The sequence below is a fragment of the Capricornis sumatraensis genome, chromosome 22 (assembly GCF_032405125.1).
Source record: "Capricornis sumatraensis isolate serow.1 chromosome 22, serow.2, whole genome shotgun sequence".
In the NCBI taxonomy this organism is placed as follows: Eukaryota; Metazoa; Chordata; class Mammalia; order Artiodactyla; family Bovidae; genus Capricornis; species Capricornis sumatraensis.
The window spans coordinates 18,360,647-18,384,551 of NC_091090.1; the positions used below are offsets into that span (position 1 = coordinate 18,360,647).

Genomic DNA, 23,905 nt, shown 5'->3' on the forward strand with positions numbered 1-23,905 from the left:
GTTCTACTAGATTAGAGCCCTCTGAGGTCAGGAGCAGGTGCTCTCAGCCCCTCCGCAGAGCGTCTGACATGCAACAGACAGAACTGCACTGGACTCAAAGCTTTGGCTCACAGAAGAGCCTCCTGGGGCCTGAAGATGCCCAGAAGTCACAGTCTTCCCAGAGCTCAGATGGAGAACCAAGATAAGCCTGGGTTGTCCAGGCAAGAAGAGCACCATCATCCCCAGCTGTAAGGTCCGACTGACTGAGGCTGATATCCTATCTCTTGCCAGAACATGGAATCTTGGGGAAATATCACACAATCTGTGCGACCCTTAGTTTAGTCATCCACAAAACACGGATTATGATGTAATAGGGAAGCACATTTTGTATTCTATTACAAATTAATCACTAAAGGGATGCTGCCTCTAAGCTTCGATGGTAATCGTCCATCTCTGGGAACACTGCTTCCCAGGTGATAAACATTAAGCTAAAATACCTTTGTTTAGCTCACAGGAAACATCCTGACCAGGCCTGTCTGTGAAAGACTGCAGGGAGGAAGAAATTAACACATTCCCTCTGGAGGCGGATGGGAACCAGGAAGTGTTTGACTTTACTCTCTCCCCTTTTAAAATAAAAGGAGCCTGAATTCAAACTCAGGCAGGATGGTTCTTTGGAGGGGGGAGGAGCCTGCCATCTTCTTGGTTTGCTGGCTTTCCAAATAGCATCGTTATTCCCTGCCCCCACAACTAGTCTCTCGATTATTGGTGAACAGCACAAGCTTAGACCATGTAAACAGTGATACTTCCTTTAATGAGAGGTTTTCCCGGTATCTCAAAGAGAAACTTTCCCTATGTGGATGAGTGAAGAGGTTAAGGTGACGGCCTGCGTTAGAAGCATCCTGGGATGCTGGTTCAAACATAATTGAACCTTCTGGAGATAGAGGCCAGGAATCTGCATCTTTACCAGTCATTGCACGTGATCCTTTCACACAGTTAAATTCCAAGCCGCTGGATTATGACACTTTTCCGGTTTTGCCCCTCTTGGCTCCTATTGCCATGTGAATTGTCCTAATAACTTCCCACAATGCTCCAGACTCTCTCTGACCTCCATCCATCTCATTCCTGTCCTGTACACTACTGAGTGATATTTCTTCCTGGAAGGTAGTTCCAGTCATGCTATGCCCTGGATTAAAAATCTTCAAGGGCTGCACCTTGTCTGCCGAATCAGGAAATGGCAACCCACTCCAGTGTTCTTGCCTGGAGAATCCCAGGGACGGGGGAGCCTGGTGGGCTACCGTCTATGGGGTCGCACAGAGTCAGACATGACTGAAGTGACTTAGCAGCAGCAGCAGCAGCAGCAGCAGTCTTAAAGTGCTCACCTGTTCCTTCACTGGGTTCCTGCTGAACAGGTCTATTAACGGTTCCAGGACAAGATCTCTGCTTTGCAAATTCCCCGCCTCTGTTTCCACGTGGATGCCACACTCCATGGCCCGAAGTCCTAGCCTCTCCCTCAAGCTCTATTTCATGTACCATCTTCTCCTCGAGCCTTTCTCTGATTGCTTGACCTGGTGTGATTTCTTCCTCCTCTAAGCCTTTGCCATTCTTGGTGCCTCTCTTAGGATTTTCATATTCCACCTGATGCTATTTTGTACTATTTTTATCCGCTGTGCTATGAGTTCCAGGAAGGCAAAGCCTATGTTGGTAAATTCAGTGCCTAGCAGAGTGTGTGGAACCAAGTTGGATCTCAGTAACTATTTGCTAAATCCATGAGTGATTCCACATGACTAGGCGGTAAGCCAGGAAGGCAGACACTTTTTGTAACTTCTGTGGCACTTAGCAGAGTTTTATATCCAGTAGGTATTAGAAATGTTGTGAATTTAAATTTAACATGTCAGGTTTTTTTTTCCTTTGATGACAAATTATTTAAAAACACAGTATAGCCAAGACTTCAATACTGAATGACAGAATTTACTGACTTTTTTTTTTTAACAGTAATAACCATGACTGTCTTTGGAACCTTAAATGGAATATGCATCCGTATTTAGGAATACTAAAATTACACTAAAGTAAGGTGACTATTTTCCCTATGGTTAAGACCAGCAGTTATACTGTTTTACTTCACGAGACATACTTAGACTCTAACTACATTCCCTTTATAGCATATGACATAAGGAGCTCTCAAAAGAAGAAGTTCTTTTTCATTTAAATTACTAAATGCAGAATAGCTCTACTACACATCTGTGAATAAGCATATATATGTCTATAAGTAAAAATATAGCCACTTACTGTTTTAAATTAAAATTACATTCTGTGATAATTGTGGATTTACAAGCAGCTGTAAGAAATAATGCAGAGAGGTCCCATGTACCCATTACCCAGTTTTTTGCAATGGTAACATCTTATAAAATGATATTAAAGTATCACAACCAGGACCTTGAAATGGATACAATCCACTGATTTAATTCAGATGTTCCAGTTTTGCTTTCGCTCACCTATGCATATGTGCTTTAGTTCTACGCATTTTGATAGTTTGTATATCCACCGTCACAGTCAAGACACAGGAGGGTCCATCACCACAAGGACCCATCACTGGACGCATAGAACCATTCCCCCTTCCCACCCGAACTCCTGTCAGCCACTGATGTGTTACTTACTTCTATAACTCTGCCAATTAATGAACATTACATAAAGGAAATCGCAAAGCACATTATCTTTTGGGATTGGCTCTTTTTCACTCAGCACAATTCCCTGGAGATTCATCCAAGTTGTTAAGTGTATCAACAGTTCATTCCTTTCTGTTATTGTCATTCTATTAAACTGAAGATCCATAGTTTACATCAGGGCTCGCTCTCTGTGTTGCAAATTCTGTGAGTTTGGACAAATGCGTGAAGTATCCAATCTGATAGTTTCACTGTCCCCCAAATCATCTGTGCTTCACTTACTCATCCTTCTACCCTTGGCAGCCCTTCTCAACCTCTGGGAAACACTGATATTTCTACTGTATCTATAGTTCTGCCTTTTCCAGAATGTCATACAGTTGGAATCATCGGGTGTGTAGACTGTTTATGCTGGCTTTTGCACTTAGCACTATACATTTAATGTTCCTCCATGTCGTTCCACGGTTTAATAGCTCACTTATTTTTATTGCCAAATGATATTCCACTACATGGATGTACCACTGTTTTTCTATTTGCCTATTGAGAAATATCTTGGTTACTTTTGGTTTTTAGTAATTATGAATGAGGCTGCTATATCCATATGTGGGTAGGTTTTCATGCTGTCATAAAATTTCATCTCATTTAGTTAGACGTGTGATTGCTGGATCATATGGTAAGACTTATGCTTAATTTTGTAAGAAATTAGAAACTGTCTTCCAGAGTGGCCATACTACTTTGCTTTCCCACCAGCAATGAATGAGAGTTCCAGTTGCATTACATTCTTGTCAGCACTTGATATTGCTAGTTTAACAGTTTTAAAAGGTGTGTAGTGGTATCTTGTGTTTTAACTAACAACTCTTCAATGACAGACAATGTTGACCATCTTTTCATATACTTACTTACCATCTCTATATCTTCTTTGGTGAGATGTCTCTTCAGATTTCTTCCTCACTTCTTAACTGAATTGTTTTCTTACTGTTTCATTTTAAGAGTTCTTTGAATGCTTTGGATACAAGTCCTTTATCAGATATGTGTTTGGTAAATAACTTCTCTGAGTCTCTGGTTTGTCTTTTTAAACTACTGACAGTGCCTTTCAGACAGCCAATGTTTTTTTTTTTTTCTTCTTTTTTTTTTTTATATTTTAAAATCTTTAATTCTTACATGTGTTCCCAAACATGAACCCCCCTCCCACCTCCCTCCCCATAACATCTCAGTGGGTCATCCCCATGCACCAACCCCAAGCATGCTGTATCCTGCGTCAGACATAGACTGGCGATTCAATTCTTACATGATAGTATACATGATAGAATGCCATTCTCCAAAATCATCCCACCCTCTCCCTCTCCCTCTGAGTCCAAAAGTCCGTTATACACAGCTGTGTCTTTTTTCCTGTCTTGCATACAGGGTCGTCATTGCCATCTTTCTAAATTCCATATATATGTGTTAGTATACTGTATTGGTGTTTTTCTTTCTGGCTTACTTCACTCTGTATAATCGGCTCCAGTTTCATCCATCTCATCAGAACTGATTCAAATGAATTCTTTTTAATGGCTTAGTAATACTCCGTTGTGTATATGTACCACAGCTTTCTTATCCATTCATCTGCTGATGGACATCTAGGTTGTTTCCATGTCCTGGCTATTATAAACAGTGCTGCGATGAACATTGGGGTACATGTGTCTCTTTCTATTCTGGTTTCCTCGGTGTGTATGCCCAGCAGTGGCATTGCTGGGTCATAAGGCAGTTCTATTTCCAATTTTTTAAGGAATATCCACACTGTTCTCCATAGTGGCTGTACTAGTTTGCATTCCCACCAACAGTGTAGGAGGGTTCCCTTTTCTCCACACCCTCTCCAGCATTTATAGCTTGCAGATTTTTGGATCGCAGCCATTCTGACTGGTGTGAAGTGGTACCTCATTGTGGTTTTGATTTGCATTTCTCTGATAATGAGTGATGTTTTTAATTTTAATGAATTCAACTTACCTGTTTTATTCTTTCACAGGTCATACCTTTAGTCTTATATCTAAAAACTCATTGCCAAATGACTAGAGCAATAATTGCAAAAAGTGATTGACTTTAGCCTGGTGCCCTGACAGTATACATACAAAGTCCACAGGAAGTCAGCAGGCTTGTAAATGCTTCTGCAAGAGCAGAGAGGCAGAACCCATTAGAATAAGAGGGAAAAGAAACAGAAAAGGCAAAGGACATGTGAGAAGAGCAAGAGCGGGTGTCCATCAGGTGAGCTGGGAGGAAGCTGTGCTGCTCAGTGGGAAAGAACCCATTACTGATGCTATTATTGTGCCATATCAAAATCACCTTGAACTCTGTGTCACATGGTTAACCCAAGTATAAGAATATGGAAGGGATCAAAAGTGTGTATTGTCATTGTCCCTCAAATGGATGACTTCAGGAGAGAACCAAGGTCAACAGACATCTTGCCTAGTATTTCTGAATGATATTCAGAGTGTTTGGAACATTCCAGCTCACAACAAATACAGCCAGTCAACCAGACAGACAGGGTTTCAGAGTTAAAGCCTGTTCTGGTTCAAGAGTGTGAAACCAGATTAACAGTGCATCCACCCTCTTAATCCAATCCAGGTACAACAAAAGTCACATCCCATTATAAAGAACTGCTTTATCATCTTAGTAAAAGGTAAAACCTTGAAAATCCCCAGAAAACTAGCAGACTCAATACCAGTCAAATCCCATTATCCCCACACCAAAAGACTACACAGCTCTGAGCTGTTCTGGGATTTTATACTATTGAATACATCTGAAGTACACAGGATACAGTCTTGGGATATGGGAATCTCCTTTCTTAAAGAGAATCTTCTCATTTTTATTTTAATGAGATTTGTTGTCATGTAATTATAGTCTGAAACATAAGAAACTTTCAGACCACTTTTGTGTGGGGGGGGGGCGGGGGTAGGGAGGTAGGGTGGGGTGTGGGGGAGTTCATTAAAAACATCTGTTTTGTAACTGAGGGCCTTTCTGACATGAGTCAGTGAACTCCTTCTCCAGCAAGAAGACAAAGCTACTAAAGAAGGGACTGCAGTTTCAGACAGGAAGCTGGCACCAGCTACAGAGACAACCCCACCAACACTGAGGGCCAGGGCTAGGTGCCAGGCATGCTGGGAAAAGCAGAGTCACAGGGGAGTTAAGCCTTCCCCTTGCTCTCAAGAGGCCTGAGGGTATTCTCTAGCAGGACAACAGAAAACACCTAGAGCACTTCTTATTCTTCTGTGATGGGGAGAAGAACCACCAAATAAATTCTATCGTATGAGATCACTAATCTGTGAACTTTAGACACGGGAGGTTGGATGGTTGCTAAATATTTTAGAATTCAATGCCCACGTTTTACAGACAAAGAGAAATCCAGGAAAGTGAAAAAAAGAAAAAAAGAAAGGTTTAAGATTGCAAGGTGTGGGACTAGAACCCAAATTTCCTGCCTTCTAATCAAGTGCTCTTTCCTCTAGATCACATCGCCTCTCTTAGAGCTCAAAGGGCTTTTCTCACTCCTTGGTCTTCCCATAGTTAGACTGCACCTAATTAGTCAGTTAGACCCAGACTCACAGACCTCATGCTGTTTTCCCTATACATTCTCACCTTCCAAGAGTCTCCTTCATTGTTTCAGCTTAACAGACAATTGTCAAAACTTTGAAGGAGTTCAGCCTAGGTGGGAAAGAGACTACCAGCGCAAGGAAGGCACACTCCCTACCTCGGTGGAATGTACTGTAAACATGCACATCTGGTACGGTGTTCTCAGACACCAAGTTATACCTGTGAAACGTATCACAACCACTTGCGCAAGCTTTCTAATGGAAATCCCCCTTTTAGATCAATGACGCCTTAATTCTCTAGGTCCTGTGGTAAAACCTTGAAGCTATTTTTGCTATTCTGGCATGAGAGTGAGAGTATCTGGTTTTTAATCCTTATCCTACCACTAACTGAGTAGTTTTGAAACCCTGGGAAAGTCCTAGCTTTCTGAGCTTCCTCTCTTCAACTAGCAAAACGAATAGAGCCGTAACCTCTGGGATTCACCTTCTCTGCAGAACCAGTGAAACCCAAGGTGGGAGACAGAATCCGCCTGTCTTCTCTCTTCCTCTCTCTCTGTCCGTTTCTTCTTTCCTTTCCTTCTTTCCTCCTATTTATTTATTGCTTATCTCTCAGATTTCTCTCTCCTCCATGTTCATCACAGTCAAGCCCTTCATTTCTGGATTTATTACTAAACATGCTTCAAGCTCTTCAGTGTAGATATGGCTTGTTAAAAGCAATTTTGCATGCTTGCTCAGTCACTTCAGTCATGTCCAACTCTTTGCGACCCCATGGACTGTAGTCCGCCAGGCTCCTCCGTCCGTGGGATTCTCCAGGCAAGAATACTGGAGTGGGTTGCCATGCCCTCCTCCAGGGGATCTTCCCCACCCGGGGACTGAACCCACATCTCCTGTATTGGCAGGCGGCTTCTTTACCACTAGCGTCACCTGGAATGCAAGAGTTATCCTAGAGGAATATAGATTAGACTGGAGGCGGAGAAGGCGATGGCAGCCCACTCCACTACTTTCACCTGGAAAATCCCATGGATGGAGGAGCCTGGTAGGCTGCAGTCCAGGAGGTCGCTAGAGTCGGACACGACCGAGTGACTTCGCTTTCACTTTTCACTTTCATGCATTGGAGAAGGAAATGGCAACCCACTCTAGTGTTCTTGCCTGGAGAATCCCAGGGACAGTGAAGCCTGGTGGGCTGCCGTCTATGGGGTCTCACAGAGTGGGACACGACTGAAGCGACTTAGCAGCAGCAGCAGCAGGAGGCTAGCAAACTAATTAAGAAGCCTATTAGAATAAAGATTAATCTCATACCAAAAGCCTGTCATTTAAGTCCCCCAAAGGCTGGCTTCAGTTGGCCTTCCTGCTTTCACTTCACATGACTCTTCAACACAGCCTTTCTGTCTTAAACGCTATGGTTTCTATCCTTTCTGTGAGGAAAGTGTTTCCTGTTTGTAAACTTAATTCCAATGATTTCTTTAAGAGCAATTTCTTCCATGGAGTCAGCAGTCTTTCCTTTCTCTTAATTTTTATACAAATATTAAGAGTACCAACAATAATCCCCTTTCCTAATTCCCTCTAGTACATACTGTCAGCATAAAAAAGATGAGACGTAAAAACTATTAATCAACGTTTACAGAAGAATATATATGTTTTACATATATTATTTATATATACATATTTTATTATCTCTTCTTGTTTCCTTTGCAAATTAAAATAAGCAAATGACTGTTGACCTTTTTGGTAGAGGATTAACATATAGTTTAAACTATCTTAGAATAGTTAATAAGAAAAACATCACGATACATTTTCTTGGCTCTACCAAGATTCTAAAGATGTCTGGACAAAAGTATATGAATATTACTAAATATATTTATAACGTAGGCAAATATTCAAGCAAACAGTGAGGAATATGACATATACACTTACGGAGTAACTTACCCCATTATGAGGTAAGCTCTGAAGACTCTATTTCTATTTCAGTTATGAAACAATCAGTGCCAATCTGACCAAAAGCATGCCAATGTTAGTCAATAACTGTCGAGAAGCATTTGGGGAAAACAAAGTTTTATTTTCTCTCTTCTCTGGTGATTCCGATGGTAAAGACTCTGCCTACAGTGCAGGAGACTGGCGTTTGATCCCTAAGATGGGAAGATCCCCTGGAGAAGGGAACTGGCAACCCACTGCAGTATTCTTGCCTGGAGAATTCCCTGGACAGAGGAGCCTGGTAGACTACAGTCCACAGGGTCGCAAAGAGTCGGACACGACTGAGTGACTAACGCTAACTAAAGTTTTACTTTCTCTCTTTCAAATTCTTTTATTGCTGATTTGAATACCTTCCTCAGAGAAAGGTCACAACTGGAGGAGTAAAATGGTCTCATTTCACGTGGCAGGAGTAAAGCGGTGTTGTCACAGCCCATCAGTCCTCTCGGCACCCACTCTCTGAGAACACTCGCTGCATCTGCTTGTACCAGCTCCAATAGAGACTGTTTCAAGAATGGAGTTTCAAGCAATTTTAGGTCCCATCACTACTGTCTATTTGTCATAACTGGAAAAAATATCCACTACACTACAAAAAGATTCTGTTATCCAGTATTCGTTAATTATGATTGAGACCAGAAACATACAAAGTTTCAAAGAAAACAATTGAAGGGAACATCTGAAAGTCATTTTCCCCTACTCTTTGTTGTTCTGCTACTCACGGCAAATCTTCCAAACTGGAGGCTTCATGTCTTGGATCCAATAGATCATAACCACATTCATTGTAGATTTCCAAATAGGAAATGTGCGTTGTATACATTTTGCTGCTGTCCTGATTGGGAAAGAGAAAGATGTTATTAAATGGCTATAAATCATGATTCAGCTTAGAGAGAGATGAACACATTTATCTTTAGTTTCCTTACAGTTTCTCTCCTTCACTCTCTCACTTGGCATGGTTTTCATTTTCAGTTCGTGACACTTTCAAGTTGCCAGTTACCATATGCATGAAGCTTTTTTTTTAAGATGGCCAACATCCATGATTACAAGCAACTTCAGTCTGTTATTTTTTATTATTTCCACGTTATATGTAAAAAGTCAATATATACTTGAAATGGGCCAACTTGGCTGCAGAACTGTATAAAACATTATTTTTTACTTTCAGACAGGAAAAAAAAAAAAAACCAGAACACAGAATTGTTATTTCAGTTTAAAAACTTCAGTAGCCAAAGAATTTCCATCTTCAATCATAATTCCTTTTTAACTTTTCTAATATTCAAATTTCCAATGACAGATAACAGACAGTAAATAGATGTGGAAAGTGAATTCCAGGGGATAACAGTAAGATGGACATTAACAGTTCATTACTTACACCTTGTATGCTCAATTGTTCAGTCGTGTCTGACTCTTTGCGGCCCCATGGACTGTAGCCCATCAGGCTTCTCTGTTCACGGGATGTTCCAGGCAAGAATACTGGAGTGGGTTGCCGTTTTCTACTCCACTTATACCCTACCTGTTGGGTTAATTTTCCTTGCCCAAGTGGCAAATTAGAGATATCCAGCTATTGATTAGAGAAAGGGCTTTTCTGTGCGTCATTGCTGAGATGCAATAATACAGGCGTCAATATAATTAAGATAAAAGTCAAGGTGACTGGTCCTCGTCTCAGTTCTGTTGACAGACAGAAAGAACTCACTCCCTCTGAGATAGAATAAAACGGGATTTTTTTTTTTTCAGGTCTCAAGAAAAATCCAAGCTGTTTTTCAATACAAAGTATCAATAAGAGCACCTCTTCTTGTTTCCCCCAAGACAGAAATGCTTCCATTTCTGCAAATATTAAGAGTCCTGCTACTCATAAGCGGAGAATATATTTGTGCCTTCTGGCAAGAAGGTCGGCAGATTGTCAGAGTGGATATTCATAGTAGGATTCTCTTCTATATGCAAGAAAACCCATTTGACAGGTGTTATTCAAAGAAAGAGAAGATGGGAAAAGAATCGTGGCCTGCAAATCCAAATCTGGAATCCTGGTCCTGGCAACTCTGAGCTGCTACCAGGTCAGGCCTCTGTTCTACACCCGCTGAAGTAAGGAAGTTGGATAACGACTCTGTATTCTTCAGGTTAAAATTAATATGATTCTCTGGCCCTAAAGTGGCCCAAACTATCCACTTAAAGATACTACCACTTCATAAAAATGAAATAATACATGAAAATTTAAGGCAATTCTCGGCTAGCACATGACTGTAGTGAGATACTCAAACTACAGCTGAAATTCCATCTCTGGTGTTCTGCAAAAGTGACAGCATGGACTGAATCTCTGCTAAACAACTTCTCCCAACCAAATGCTGGAAATCTTGATGCAGGTGACGCTGGCTGCTAACACTGACAAATGATCAATCAATTATGTTAGTGTCCTCGTTTAGTAAAGGCATCATATCAACATAATTTAGGGGGCTATAGCTTACATTTGTGCAGGAAACAAGAGACTACAAATACACACTGCAACGCTAGACAGTCTGAGTGGCCTTTAGTCTAATCCACTGTTTCCTAAAATACCACTTAAAATACTTGTGGAAAAAAGTGTTCCATGATCAACACACATGCTGTCCATCCCTGAAAGATTCTTGCTACTGCTACTGCTAAGTCGCTTCAGTCGTGTCCGACTCTGTGCGACCCCATAGACGGAAGCCCACCAGGCTCCGCCGTCCCTGGGATTCTCCTGGCAAGAACACTGGAGCGGGTTGCCATTTCCTTCTCCAATGCATGAAAGTGAAAAGTGAAAGTGAAGTCGCTCAGTTGTGTCCAACTCCTAGTGACCCCATGGACTGCAGCCTACCAGGCTCCTCCATCCCTGGGATTTTCCAGGCAAGAGGACTGGAGTGGGGTGCCACTGCGGAAGAGCACGTTAAAATCCAAGGGGAATCACTCAGCAACATCCTGAGATCCTGTCTGAAGCAACACATTTCTAAAATTTATCTGAACATATCTGACATGTCCCATCGATTATGGTTTGAGATTTTAGCATACAAATATGAATTCATCTCAGCATCAGACAAAGCTGGGTTAGAGCAGTGGCTCCACCTTTATAACTGAGTGATCCTGTGCACTTAGCCTCAGTTGGTTAATCACGAAATCGGGGATAATAACCTTTAATTGCAGAACTATTGTAATGGAGAAGTAAGTTTCTGTATTTTAAATCCTAACAACAATGCTAGGCACCAATAAATGTTAATAGCACCAATAAATCATTACTGCTACTGCTATTATTATTATTTCTGTTATTATTTTTATTTCTGAAAGCCACCAAACAGAGAACTCAGTATGTGAATACAGAAGGAAAGGAAAAGAAAGGCAAAAAGAACAAACTCTATGTTCATCGGCAGGGGAGAAACTCTCTTCTTTCAGAAACTAGAAGAAATCATAAAAAAGTCAGGAAAATGGCAAGTCCATTGCCCTAAGATGATAGGGATAATTCCTTTGGCTCCTCCAGCTTCTGGGTTTTCTGGGCTTTTCTTGGAATACACACTTAAAATTCACTGAGCTATGTGGCAGCTACCTTTCCTTATTACTCCTTTTTTTACTGTTTAGGACTGCCAGACTGTAATGTAACACACATGTTCCCTGCAGACAGCCTTTTCTCCTGCCCCAAAACAAGTATGAGCCTCACAATACTCAAAAATAATGAGCAGTGATTTCTAAAATAAATGGAATCAATTTTCATCTTTGAAAATCTTTGCAAAACGTGCTCCTATCACCCACTCACAGGCATTTTAGCACCTGGTATGCACTAGAACTTAGTTTATCTTGAGATAAATCCTTTGCATAAGTCAAATGTTTCCTTTAAGGAGTCTGGAGAGCACCATGTGACTTCTAAAGCAATCAACTGGGGGCAGCTGAGTACCTGTCAGCATTTTTCAGCTAAGAAGTGAGGACAAACTTTACGGAAGAATTGCAAAGTTGCCTCTGGCTCATTCTGCCACATTTCAGTCGGTTTATAACAAATGCGTTGTGCCCCATCCTGTTAATCTGTTCATTTACAAGGAGTGGTCCTGGATGGGGATCCCTCCAAGTCCAGGAGGTTATTTAGAATCATTCAGAATGAAATGAGGTTTAGAGCAGCATCAATGACAAACAGACATAAAAACAATGAACCCAATAAACGGTAGGTACTGGGGAGATATTGAGACTTTAAAAACTGTATTTTGGTAACCACAGATGAAATTTAAAGACAAATACATTTTCTATTAGGAAAGAATTTATTTTGTTTAACTTAATTAGGGGATTAGCTCCGTTCGTTCTAAGTTTCAAAGGGTTCTTTGAAATTGGTCAGAAGTCAATTGGCCAGAAGATATTCATGGCTGTAGTAACAGCTATCCTGTTTTGAGCATTGCCCATGTGCCAGGAATTGGACAGTGTCTTTAAATACAGCATATTCAACTCTGAAAGCTACTCCACAAGCCTGAGACATGGAGCAACTGCCCAAGTCCACACCCTGTTAAGCGGTGCACTTAGAACCAGGCGGGCCTGCACCACCTTCAGTGAGTTCCCCAAGACAGCACATTGCTACATTAAGCGACAAAAGCTACTAGAAATGATATTGCCAGTTTGTGAGATCTGGAAACCAAACCAAACAGCTAATGTCAGAAATAAATGAGTAAATGAAAAGGAAGAATTTGGATTCAACATATATGTTATACTCAATCCTTTCCTTCCCAAATTTTCCGGCATGAAGAGCTGGCACGTTTGCGCGAGGGAGAGATGAGCTGAACTAATGGCTAATTGCTACTTTATGGGTGGAAATTAGAATTCTGCATATCTCAGCAATTCTCATCTTTGCAACTCCAAATGCAAGCAGTATGCAGTAGAGAAATTTTGGAAACACTGTTACACTGACCCAGTTAGGCCATTTGTTACACAGAGCTGATACGACCAAAGAAGGGCTGAACTAGCAGAGATGCGAGAGCTTGCCTAGTACAATGTAGTCCCTCTTTTCAGAGGAGAACTGAAACCCAGAGAATTTAAGGGACTCACTGTGTAGGATTTGTTTAAAAACAACCAGCAAAATAAAGCCAGCCTCATGGTCAGTTTTCTCAGTTTTAAAATGGGGATAGAGATATCTACACTGTCAGTTGTGTTAAATCTTGATAAAGAAACAGATATTTGGGGAACATAGTTTTTTTGAGGCAGCAACCAGCTGTGTCCCCCTTTGCCTAGCAAAAGTAATAAAGCTACCCTTTGCTACTTCAAAAAAAAAAAAAAGAAAGAAAGAAACAGGCATTTGCAACTATACAATAAATGATGCATATACTATAGAAAGGAAACTCCTCTTCATAACAATATTAATTGCAATAGGATGTTTACTGTGGTAAATTCCTCTGGGCTGCCAATAAAAGTGTGAAGGAGGTAAAGCCGCACTATCCTATTCACTGCTTTAGTAGCTAAAATATTTTTCAATTTCTTAATGAGAAATAGAAGATATTAGTTGGAAAAATATGTTGTCAGTTCTTTTAACCTCCATGGGTGTATCAGAAGGAACTCCCTTCGAGTCTTTGCTGAAGCAGAATCACTTAAAATGAGGCACCTTCTGGATTTCTACCTTTTCAGCAAAACCCCAAACTTTCTTTAAATGTAAATTATAGCCAGAGTTACTCCACAATATTTCCTCATGTATATACAATACAATAAAAGGTCACAATAAATTTTCCACCCACAGTAAATTTCTGTGGAATGTATCAAGCATAAAAGGAACTGAAAGCTTCATACCTTTTCTAATTGCTCAAAAATGTATGACAGTGTCCTTGGGATGATGCCTCTGTCGCTGTAGCGCTCCGCTCCACCGGTAATGGTGAACGTCTTACCGCTGCCTGTTTGTCCATATGCAAAGATGGTACCATTGTAACCTGCCAGGATGCTGCGTAAAGAAATGACACACTTTTAATATCAAAACGGCTAGTTGTGTTTGTATTATGCATGCACGCATGCTAAGTCGCTTCATTGTGTCTGACTCCGCGACACTGTGGACTGTAGCCTCCCAGGCTCCCCTGTCCATGGGATTCTCCAGGCAGGAATACTGGAGTGGGTTGCCATGCCATCCTCCAGGATCATTTGCATTATACGGCTATTTTAATAGCAATTTGATTCAACACTACTGAAAAGACATCGATAGAAATATCTATAGAAATATTTATGGATGTGACTAGCTAGCTAGGAATTATTTTTTATTTAGGAGTCTTAGCACATCAATCCTTTTCTCTAAGAAAGAACTAGTAACTCAAATGGGATCCAGTCATCTTAAATATTTTCTTCTGTTGCTTGAATAAAATTTTTACTTTAGAATATAATTGACCCTTGGATAGCAAGAGTTTGAACTATGCGGGTCCACATATAATCAGATTTTTTTCTCTAAATACATACGACAATACTCCATGATCCTCAGTTGGTTGAATCCACCAATGCAAAACCAGGAATACAGGGGGCTAACTGTAAGGCTATACTTGGATTTTCAACTGCGGGGAGGGTTGGTGCCCCAAACCCCTCATTTTTCAAGGGCCAGATGTAGTTGACCCTTTTATATTTACAGAAAAGTTGCAAAGACAGTATACGGAGTTCACACATACCCCACACCCGGTTTCCTCTGTTACTCAGATCTTAGACTAATATTGCACATTTGCCACAATCAATCAATCAATATTGAAATATATTATTACAAACTCTACACAAATCTCCTTAGTTTTCAACATAATTTCTCTTTTGCCCCAGCTTCACTGAGATAAATTCAGCAATAACATATATAAAATTAAGGTGTACAATGTGATGAATCGATACAATATATATTGTGAAATAATTACCACAATAAGTTACCTTAATAAATCCATCAACATATTCATCACCTCAAATAATTATCTTTTTTGTGGTGATAACATTTGAGATTTGCTCTCTTCACAACTTATAAATACATAATAGAGTATTGCTCATTATTGTCACTGTGCTGTATATTAGATGCCCAGAACTTACTCATCCTATATTTAGAAGCTTCTATCCTTTGGCCAACATCTCCCCATTTTCTCTACTCCACAGCCCCAGGTAACCACCATTCTACTCTTTATTTCTATGAGTTTGTTTTTACCGATTCCACATATAAGTGAGAACATACAGTATTTGTGTTTAACTTATTTCACTTACCGTAATGCTCTCAAGGTCTATCTATGTTGTCACAAAAAGAACTTTCTTCTTTTTTATAACTGAATAATATTCCATTGTGAATATATACCTCATCTTTATCTATTCATCTATAGATGGACACAAGTTTTCCCATGCCTTTGCCAATTGCCTTGGGAGTGTAGATATCTCTTTGAGACAGTGATTTCATTTACTTTGGATATATCACTGACCTTTGAACAACTTGGGTTAGAACTTTGACATGGACTTTTTTCAGTAAATACAAAAAGCCTTCTGCATTTGTGGGTTTTGCACCTGCAGATTCAACCAACTGTAGACTCGAGTTTCCACCCAAGGTTCGTTGAATCCACAGATTCAAAACCCATGGATAGAGAGAATCAAATATGGGACTTGAGCATTCATGGATTTTGGTAAATGCAAGGGGTCCTGCGTTAATACTCCACACATACACTGACAGACGTATCCTGACAGATGTCCGTATACAGATCTGTATACTGACAGATGTCCGTGTACCCAGAAGTAGGACTGCTGAATCATTTGGTAGTTCCATCTTTAATTCTTTAAGGAAACTCCATGCTGTTTTTAATGGTGGCTGCAAAACAACTTACATTTCACTGACAGTGTATAAAAGTCCCCTTCTCTTCTCTTGAAATCAGGAAATATGCCTCCAGCTTTGTTCTTCTTTCTCAGGACTGCCTTGGCTATTCAAATTCTTCTGTAGTCCTTAAAAATTTTTGGTGTTTTTACCTGCTTTTGTGAAAAGTGCCATTGGAATTTTAATAAGGATTGCATTGGATCTATAGATGGCTGTAGGCGGCTTGTTCATTTAAATAGTATTAATTCTTCTGATCCATGAACATGGTACATTTTCCCATTTATTTGTGTCTTGTTTAATTTTCTCTTTGATGTCTTGTAATTTTCAGTGTACAGATCTTTCACTTTCTTGGTTAAATTTATTCCTAGGTATTTTATTGGTTTTGATACTATTGTAAATGAAATTGCCTCTTTTACGTTTTTTTCAGATATTTTGTTGTTGGTGTATAGAAACACAACTGATACCTGTATATTGATTTTCTATCCTGCAACTTTAGTGAATTTGTTGCTTAGTTCCAACAGTTTTTTGGTGGACTCTTTAGGATTTTTCTCTATGTAAGATCATATCATCTACAAACAGGAATTTTTACTTCTTTCTCTCAAATTTGGATGCCTTTTATTTCTTTTCCTTGCCTAATTGCTCTGAAGAGGACTTCCAGTTATTATGTTGAATGGAAGTGGTAAAAGTGGGTACCTCTGTCATATTCCTGATTTTAGTGAGAAAGATTTAAAGCTGTCACCATTGAGTATGATGTTCGCCATGATTTTGTTATATATGGCATTTGTTATGTTAAGGTACATTCTTTTTATACTCAATTTGGTTGAGTGCTTTATCATGAAAGAATGCTGAATTTTGTCAAATGCTTTTCCTGCACCTATTGGGATGATCATATGATTTTTATCTTCGGTGAATGTGGTGTATCACATTTATTGATTTGCACATGTTAAGTCATCTTTGCATTCCAGGGATAATCCTACTTGAACATGGTGTGTGATCCTTTTAATGTGCTGTTAAATTCAGTTTGCCAGTTTGTTGTTGAGATTTTTTGCATCTATATTCATCAGGGATATTAGTCTATAGTTTTCTTGTGGTTTCCTTAATCTGGCTTTGGTATCAATGTAATGCTGAATGTAGAAATGTTCCTTCCTCTCCAATATTTTTAGAAGAGTTTGAGAAGGATTGGCATTAATTTTTAAGTATTTGGTAGAATTCACTAGTGAAACAATCTGGATTCAGGATTTTCTTTGTTGAAAGATTTTTGATTACTAATTCAATTTCCTTATTGTTATTGATCTGTTGGAAGTTTCCATTTCTCCATGACTCAGTCTCACTTCATTGTATATTTCTAAAAACTTTTTTGAGGTTATCCAGCTTGCTGGGATATAAATGCCCATAGTAGTCTCTTATGATCTTTTGCATTTCTTTGGTGTTAGCTCTTAGGTTCCCATTTTCATCTCTGATTTATTAGGGAATTCTATCATTACTCTTAGGTGGCTAGCTAAAAGTTTGTCAATTTAGTTTAAGGAAAAAAAAAAATACTTGCTTTCTGGCTATTTGGCAGTTCCTTTGTCCCTTTCTTCCTTTTCCCCTATCTTTCCTTGGGAATTGATGCTTTGATTCTTTCCTCTTTATCTTTTGAGTATCTCCTGCAGGTTTTTGCTTTGTGGTTACGATGAGACTTACATAAAATATCTTAACAATATAACAGATTATTTTAAGCTGATAACTTAACTTTGATCACATATAAAAATTCTACCCATTTTACTCCTTGTCATATATTTTATGTTTTTGATATCACAGTTTGCCTCTTTTTATATTGTATATTTATTAACAAAATATTGTAGCTATAGTTAGTTTTTAATACTTTTGTCCTTTCAACTCTATACTAGAGTTAAGCAATTAGCACATCACCATGTCATTGTTGTTTAATTGCTAAGTCATGTCTGACTCTTTTGTGACCCCATGGACTATAGCCCACCAGGCTCCTCTGTCCACGGAATTTCCCAGGCAAGAATACTGGAGTGAGTTGCCAATTCCTTCTCCAGGGGATCTTCCTGACCCAGGGATCCAACTTGCATCTCCTGCATTGATAGGCAGATTCTTTACCACCTGAGCAACCAAGGAAGCCTGGTAACACATCACCGTATTACAGTATTAAAGTGTTCTGAATTTGACTATATACTTACCTTTACCATTATGTTTATATTTTCATATGTTTTCATGTCACTAATTTTATTTATTATTTTTTTAAATTTTATTTTTACTTTATTGTACTTTACAGCACTATACTGGTTTTGCCATACATTGACATGAATCCACCACGGGTGTATACGAGCTCCCAATCCTGAATCCCCCTCCCACCTCCCCCGCCATATCATCTCTCTGGATCATCCCCGTGCACCAGCCCCAAGCATCCTGTATCCTGTATCGAACATAGACTGGCACTTCATTTCTTACATGATGGTATACATGTTTCAATGCCATTCTAATTTTAGTGTCTTTTCAATTCAGCTTGAAGAGCCCCTTTCAGCATTTCTTGTAAGGCAAGTCTAGTGATGAATTCTATCAACTTTTATTTCTCCCTCATTTCTGAAAGACAGCTTTGCCAGTAAAGTATTCTTGGTTGGCAGTTGTTTTTTTTTTTCCCCCCACACTTTTATATGTCATCCCACTCTCTTGGGCTGGAAAGTTTATGCTAAGAAATCTGCTGATCGCCATATGGGGTTTCCCTTATTGTGAGCAGGTTTTTTTTTGTTGTTGTTGTTGTTGTTTTGGTGCTTTTAAAATTTTCTCTTGGTTTTTGATTTCAGACAGTTTTACTCTTATATGTCTTGGTCTGAAATTTTAGGGTGACATATTAGTTTCATGAACAGGGAAATCCAAGTTTCTCCCCAGATGTGACAATTCTTACTCATTATTTCTTTAAATAAGCTTTCAGTCCCTTTATCCCTCTCTTCTGAGACTTTAACAATGAGTAGCTTGTTTCTTTTACGGTATCTCACGCTTCATGTAGGTTTTCTTCACTCTTTTTCATTCTCTTTTCTTTTTGCTTCTGCTTGGAGGAGTCAGCTATGAAGCTTTCCAATGAATCTTCAATTAAGTTATTGTATTCCTTGACCCTAGGACTTTAGTTTGCTTGCTTCTTAATGGCTTCTATTTCTTTGTTGAATTTTTCATTTTGCTTATGTATTGTTTTCCTAATTTCATTTAGTTGTCTACATTTGTTTTCTTGTGGTTACCTAAATTTAAGAGGATTATTGTAAATACTTTGTCAGAAAGCACACGGATCTCTATTTCTTTAGGGCTAGTCTTTGGAGCTTTATTAATTTCCTTTGATGATGTCATGCCTGCATGGGTGAACTTGAATGCTGGGTCCACAGGGGCTGACCTGGCATTGGGAATCACTGAAGTGGGTCTGGCATCTGGGGCCGAGGGTTTAGCCAAGAGTAGGTTGAACTGGGAGCCTGGTTTCACAGGAGCTGGTCTGGAGGCTGGGTTCACAGGAGCCAGCCTGGTGGTAAGGCCATTCTAGAGCCTTGGGCCATTGGAGCCTTGGGCCATTCTGAATTATTACAGAATATTTCTACTCAACAGAATCTGTCACCAATTATATAGCAATATCCCATTAGCAATGTCATTTGGAAATATATTTCTTGGCCACAAATGCACTAGGTAAACGAAGTCTATGACTTTAAGTATCAAACATTAAGCGTTTTATTGATTTTTGATAGAAACCCTTCTAAAATATCAGAGGTTTCTAATATTGAAAAGTAATGGACACAGAGAATAAATTAGCGTTTTCATTCTGATTTAGCTATGAAAAGCTTGTTCACAACCTATGGAAAGTGAGCACGGTAGTGTGTATACTGGCACCTGATGACTGTTATGCCTACTTTTTTAAGCTTAAACATTCTCTTTCTATCAGTTGTCTTAGTATTACACCATCTTCTATGTGCTTACTCCCCCTTCCCTGCAACTGCAGTAGAATAGAAAACCAAATGGCAAAGCTTCAAAGAATGCTATATAAAAAGTTTTAAATGTAGGCGCCACCTATATACGCTCAATGGCTATTTCTATATTACACTGCTACAATAAAAACTAAATAAAGAAATATAAATGGGCAAATTTTGTCTCCAGTTCCTTTCAGTTGAACCTTCTTATCCAAACTCAATCTGCCCCCCTCTTCATTGGGCACTGGGAAGTTTCATATGTTTCTAATCTCATCTGGCCTAAGAGAAAAATACTAATTCAAAATAAATATAGTGCGGTAAGGACCTTTCAAAATTATGTCTCCACAAGAACAACAAGGACAGTGGCAGATATAGTAAAAGTCAACTTTTTTAGAACCCTAGAAGATGCCCAAAGGTTCACAACAGTCCAAGGAGTGCTTACTCAAGAAAAATAACTGAATATCAGTAAGAACAGTGAGCTTTATGGTGTTTTAACCTAACCATTGCCACTCCCTTCTCCCCAATTCCATGGTAGCCTTGAAAAGACAAAAGCCTTGCAACCAGAGCAAGGGTGACAGTGCAAACTAGCAACAGGAGACTAGCAACAAGTGGGGGACAGTACAGGCTTGAAGCCCAAAGAATTGCATTTCTCTGACCTGTCTGGAAACGTCCTAGAAAAGCCCCACTCACAGCATTTGTCATTGTTTGACCTGACTCAGAGCTCACTCAGTGCAAACAGCCCTCTCCCCATGGTGTTTATTGAAAAAAAAAAAAAATCAGTGTTAAGTGTTTAATATTACAGTTGCCCTAGGTTGCAATGTTAGTGAGGCAAACAAGAGGGTGAAAAAGGCTTACAATAAAAATCTGTGGAATGGTATGTTTATGAGAGCTTTGAAAAGTGATGATATATTCCTGAGTCTCCAGAAGGCTGCATACTTGTGCCGGGCTATGTGCGTGCCCAGGAAAGACCCAAGAAGGTGATATTTCACTTCTGGCTGTCCGTGAGGCTCCGCGCAAGCATGAAGTAAAGGCCAAGGCAGTTATAAACTTCTGGAGCATTGAGAGGGTGTCCCAACACATACACAGACTCCTTCATCAAAGGTTTGGAGATGGACTGGTTTAAGGCATTTAAGGACAGCTCTGTCCAGTTATTAACTGATGATTAAGCAACTGAGCAGTGATTTCAGAGGCTGCAAGCAACAAAGAATATAGACTTTACAGAGTTAGTCTAGAAAATTCACTAAACAAACCAGCAGCAGCAATAACAATAACAAACTCTAGGGAGGGTGGCAATCTGATTCTCAGAGCTGTTATATTACATTACATATAACATCCAGTTTTCCAACCCCCAAAATTTTGAGGGCTTCCCTGGTGGCTCACTGGTGAAGAAGCCACCTGCCCATGCAGAAGACACAGGTTCATTCCTTGATTTGGGAAGATTCCACATGCCACAGAGCAACTGAGCCCATGCACCATAACTATTGAGCCTGTGCTCTCGAGTCCAGGAGCTGCAACTGCTGAGCTCATCTGCCACAACTACTGAAACCAGTGTGCCCTAGAGCCTGCGCTCTGCAGTGGGAGCAGCCGCTGCAAAGGGAAGCCTGCACATCACAACTAGATAATGGCCCCCGGCCGCCACAACCAAAGCAAAGACTGCACAGCGATGAAGAGCCAGCATAGCCAAAAATAAATAAATACATTTGAAATACACAAAGAAACAGGAAAGTATTTCCCATACACAAGAAATGAAAGGTTTAACAGAAACAGTCCTGGAGGAAGCCCAGACAATGACTCATTATCTAGATGTATAATTTACTTATTCCACATATGTTCAAAAAACAAAAGTAAAGCATGTTTAGAGAACTAGAGAAAGTATGAGAATATCATACATAAAAAAGAATATTAACAAAAAAAAATTTTTTTTAAAGGAACAAGTAGAAATCTGGAGTTGAAAGTTAAGATGACCTTTTTTTTTTTTTTTTAATTCACCAGAACAGAACATTTGACTCCAATAGAAAAAACAATCAGTGAACTTCAGGATAGGTCAATTAAAACTATCCAGTCTGAGTAACAGAAATTAAGGAGAAAAATAAATAGAAAGCTAAGATATCAACATATACATAAAGGAAGTCCCAGATGGAGAGGGGACAAATATTAAAAGAAATAATGGCCCTAAACTTCCCAAATTTGATGGAAAACATGAATCTATATTTCGAAGAATCTCAGGATGCTCCAAGTAGAAAAAACTCGAAGATATCCAAATCTAGACTTTAAAAGTAGAAAAAGAAAAGTGACATTACCTTACAAGGAATCCTCAAAAAGATTAACAATGGATTTTTCTCAACAGGAACAAATGGAGGACAGAGGCAATGGAAGGACATATTCAAAATGGCAAAAGATTAGTTTGGACATCTTTCTTTGCAGAAGTTAACAAACATCTCCTAAAATTTACATTTTAATTTTGCTTTCAGATTGGTCATTGCTGCTGTGCTGCTGCTGCTAAGTTGCTTCAGTCGTGTCCGACTCTGTGCGACCCCATAGACGGCAGCCCACCAGGCTCCCCCGTCCCTGCTACTGCACAGAAATACAAGTGATTTATATATATACATCTTACATCCTGTAAACTTGCTAATTCTCTTATTATTTATAATCATTTTATAGTGGATTTCTATCTAAATACATAATCGTGTCATCTGCAAAAAGAGATACTTTTACTTCTTCATATCCAATCTAGGTATCCTTAATTCATTTTCTTGCTTAAATTTAAAAGCACTGGCTAGTTCACTAGTGACAAATTCTCTCAGTTTATGTTTATCTGGGAAGGTCTTAATTTCTCCATTTTTGAAGAATGAGGTTTGAAGCTACAGAATTCTGTTTGCACATTGATTTTTTTGTCTTCCTTTTTTAGTGTCTCTTACTCTTCTTTTTTAACTAGCGTTGATTTACAATGTCATGCTAGTTTCAGGTATAAAGAAAAAGTAATTTAGTTATTCTTATCCATTATAACCTATAATGGGGGCTTCCCAGGTGGCACTAATGGTAAAGAATCTGCCTGCTAAAGCAAGAGACACATGGACATCACCAGATAGTCAATACTGAAATCAGACTGATTATATTCTTTGCAGCCAAAGAAGGAGAAGCTCTACATAGTCAGCAAAAATAAGACCAGGAGCTGACTGTGGCTCAGATCATGAACTCCCTATTGCAAAATTCAGACTTAGATTGAAGAAAGTAGGGAAAACCACTAGACCATTCAGGTATGACCTAAATCCAATTCCTTATGATTATACAGTGGAAGTGACAAATAGATTCAAGGGATTAGATCTGATAGACAGTGCCTGAAGAACTATAGATGCAGGTTCGTAACATTGTAAAATGGGTGGTGATCAAAACCATCCCCAAGAAGAAATGCAAAAAGGCAAAATGGTTGTCTGAGGAGGGCTTACATGTAGCTGAGAAAGGAGGAGAAACGAAAGGCAAAGGAGAAAAGGAAGGATATCCAAATTCATCTGAATGCAGGGTTCCAAAGACTAGCAAGGAAAAAGAAAGTCTTCCTCAGTGATCAATACAAAGAAATAGAAGAAAACAATGGAATGGGAAAGACTAGGGATTGCTTTGAGAAAATTAGAGCTACCAAGGGAGCATTTCATCAAAGATGGGCACAATAAAGGACAGAAATGGTATGGGCCTAACAGAAGCAGAAGATATTAAGAAGAGGTGGCAAGAATACACAGAAGAACTACACAAAAGAGATCTTAATGACCCAGGTAACCATGACGGTGTGATCACTCATCTAGAGCCAGACATCCTGGAGTGTGACGTCAAGTGGGCCTTAAGAAGCATCACTTTGAACAAAGCTAGTATAGGTGATGGAATTCCAGCTGAGCTATTTCAAATCCTAAAAGATAATGCTGTGAAAGTGCTGTACTCAATATGCCAGCAAATTTAGAAAACTTAGCAGTGGCCACAGGACTGGAACAGGTCAGTTTTCATTCCAGTCCTAAAGAAAGGCAATGCCAAAGAATGTTCAAA

The 23,905-nt window shown here is 39.4% G+C and overlaps 1 protein-coding gene across 1 annotated transcript in view; it reads right to left on the reverse strand.

The window, feature by feature from the left end:
- The window catches only part of KIF6 (kinesin family member 6), a 437,260-nt gene that overhangs the window by 320,424 nt on the left and 92,931 nt on the right, over positions 1 to 23,905 (reverse strand). Inside the window, exons 4-5 of the mRNA XM_068961022.1 lie at positions 13,913 to 14,060; positions 8,881 to 8,990 (exon numbers count right to left, since the gene is read on the reverse strand). Of these exons, the coding sequence (XP_068817123.1) occupies positions 8,881 to 8,990; positions 13,913 to 14,060 (258 nt within the window). The remainder of the gene's footprint in view (positions 1 to 8,880; positions 8,991 to 13,912; positions 14,061 to 23,905) is intronic.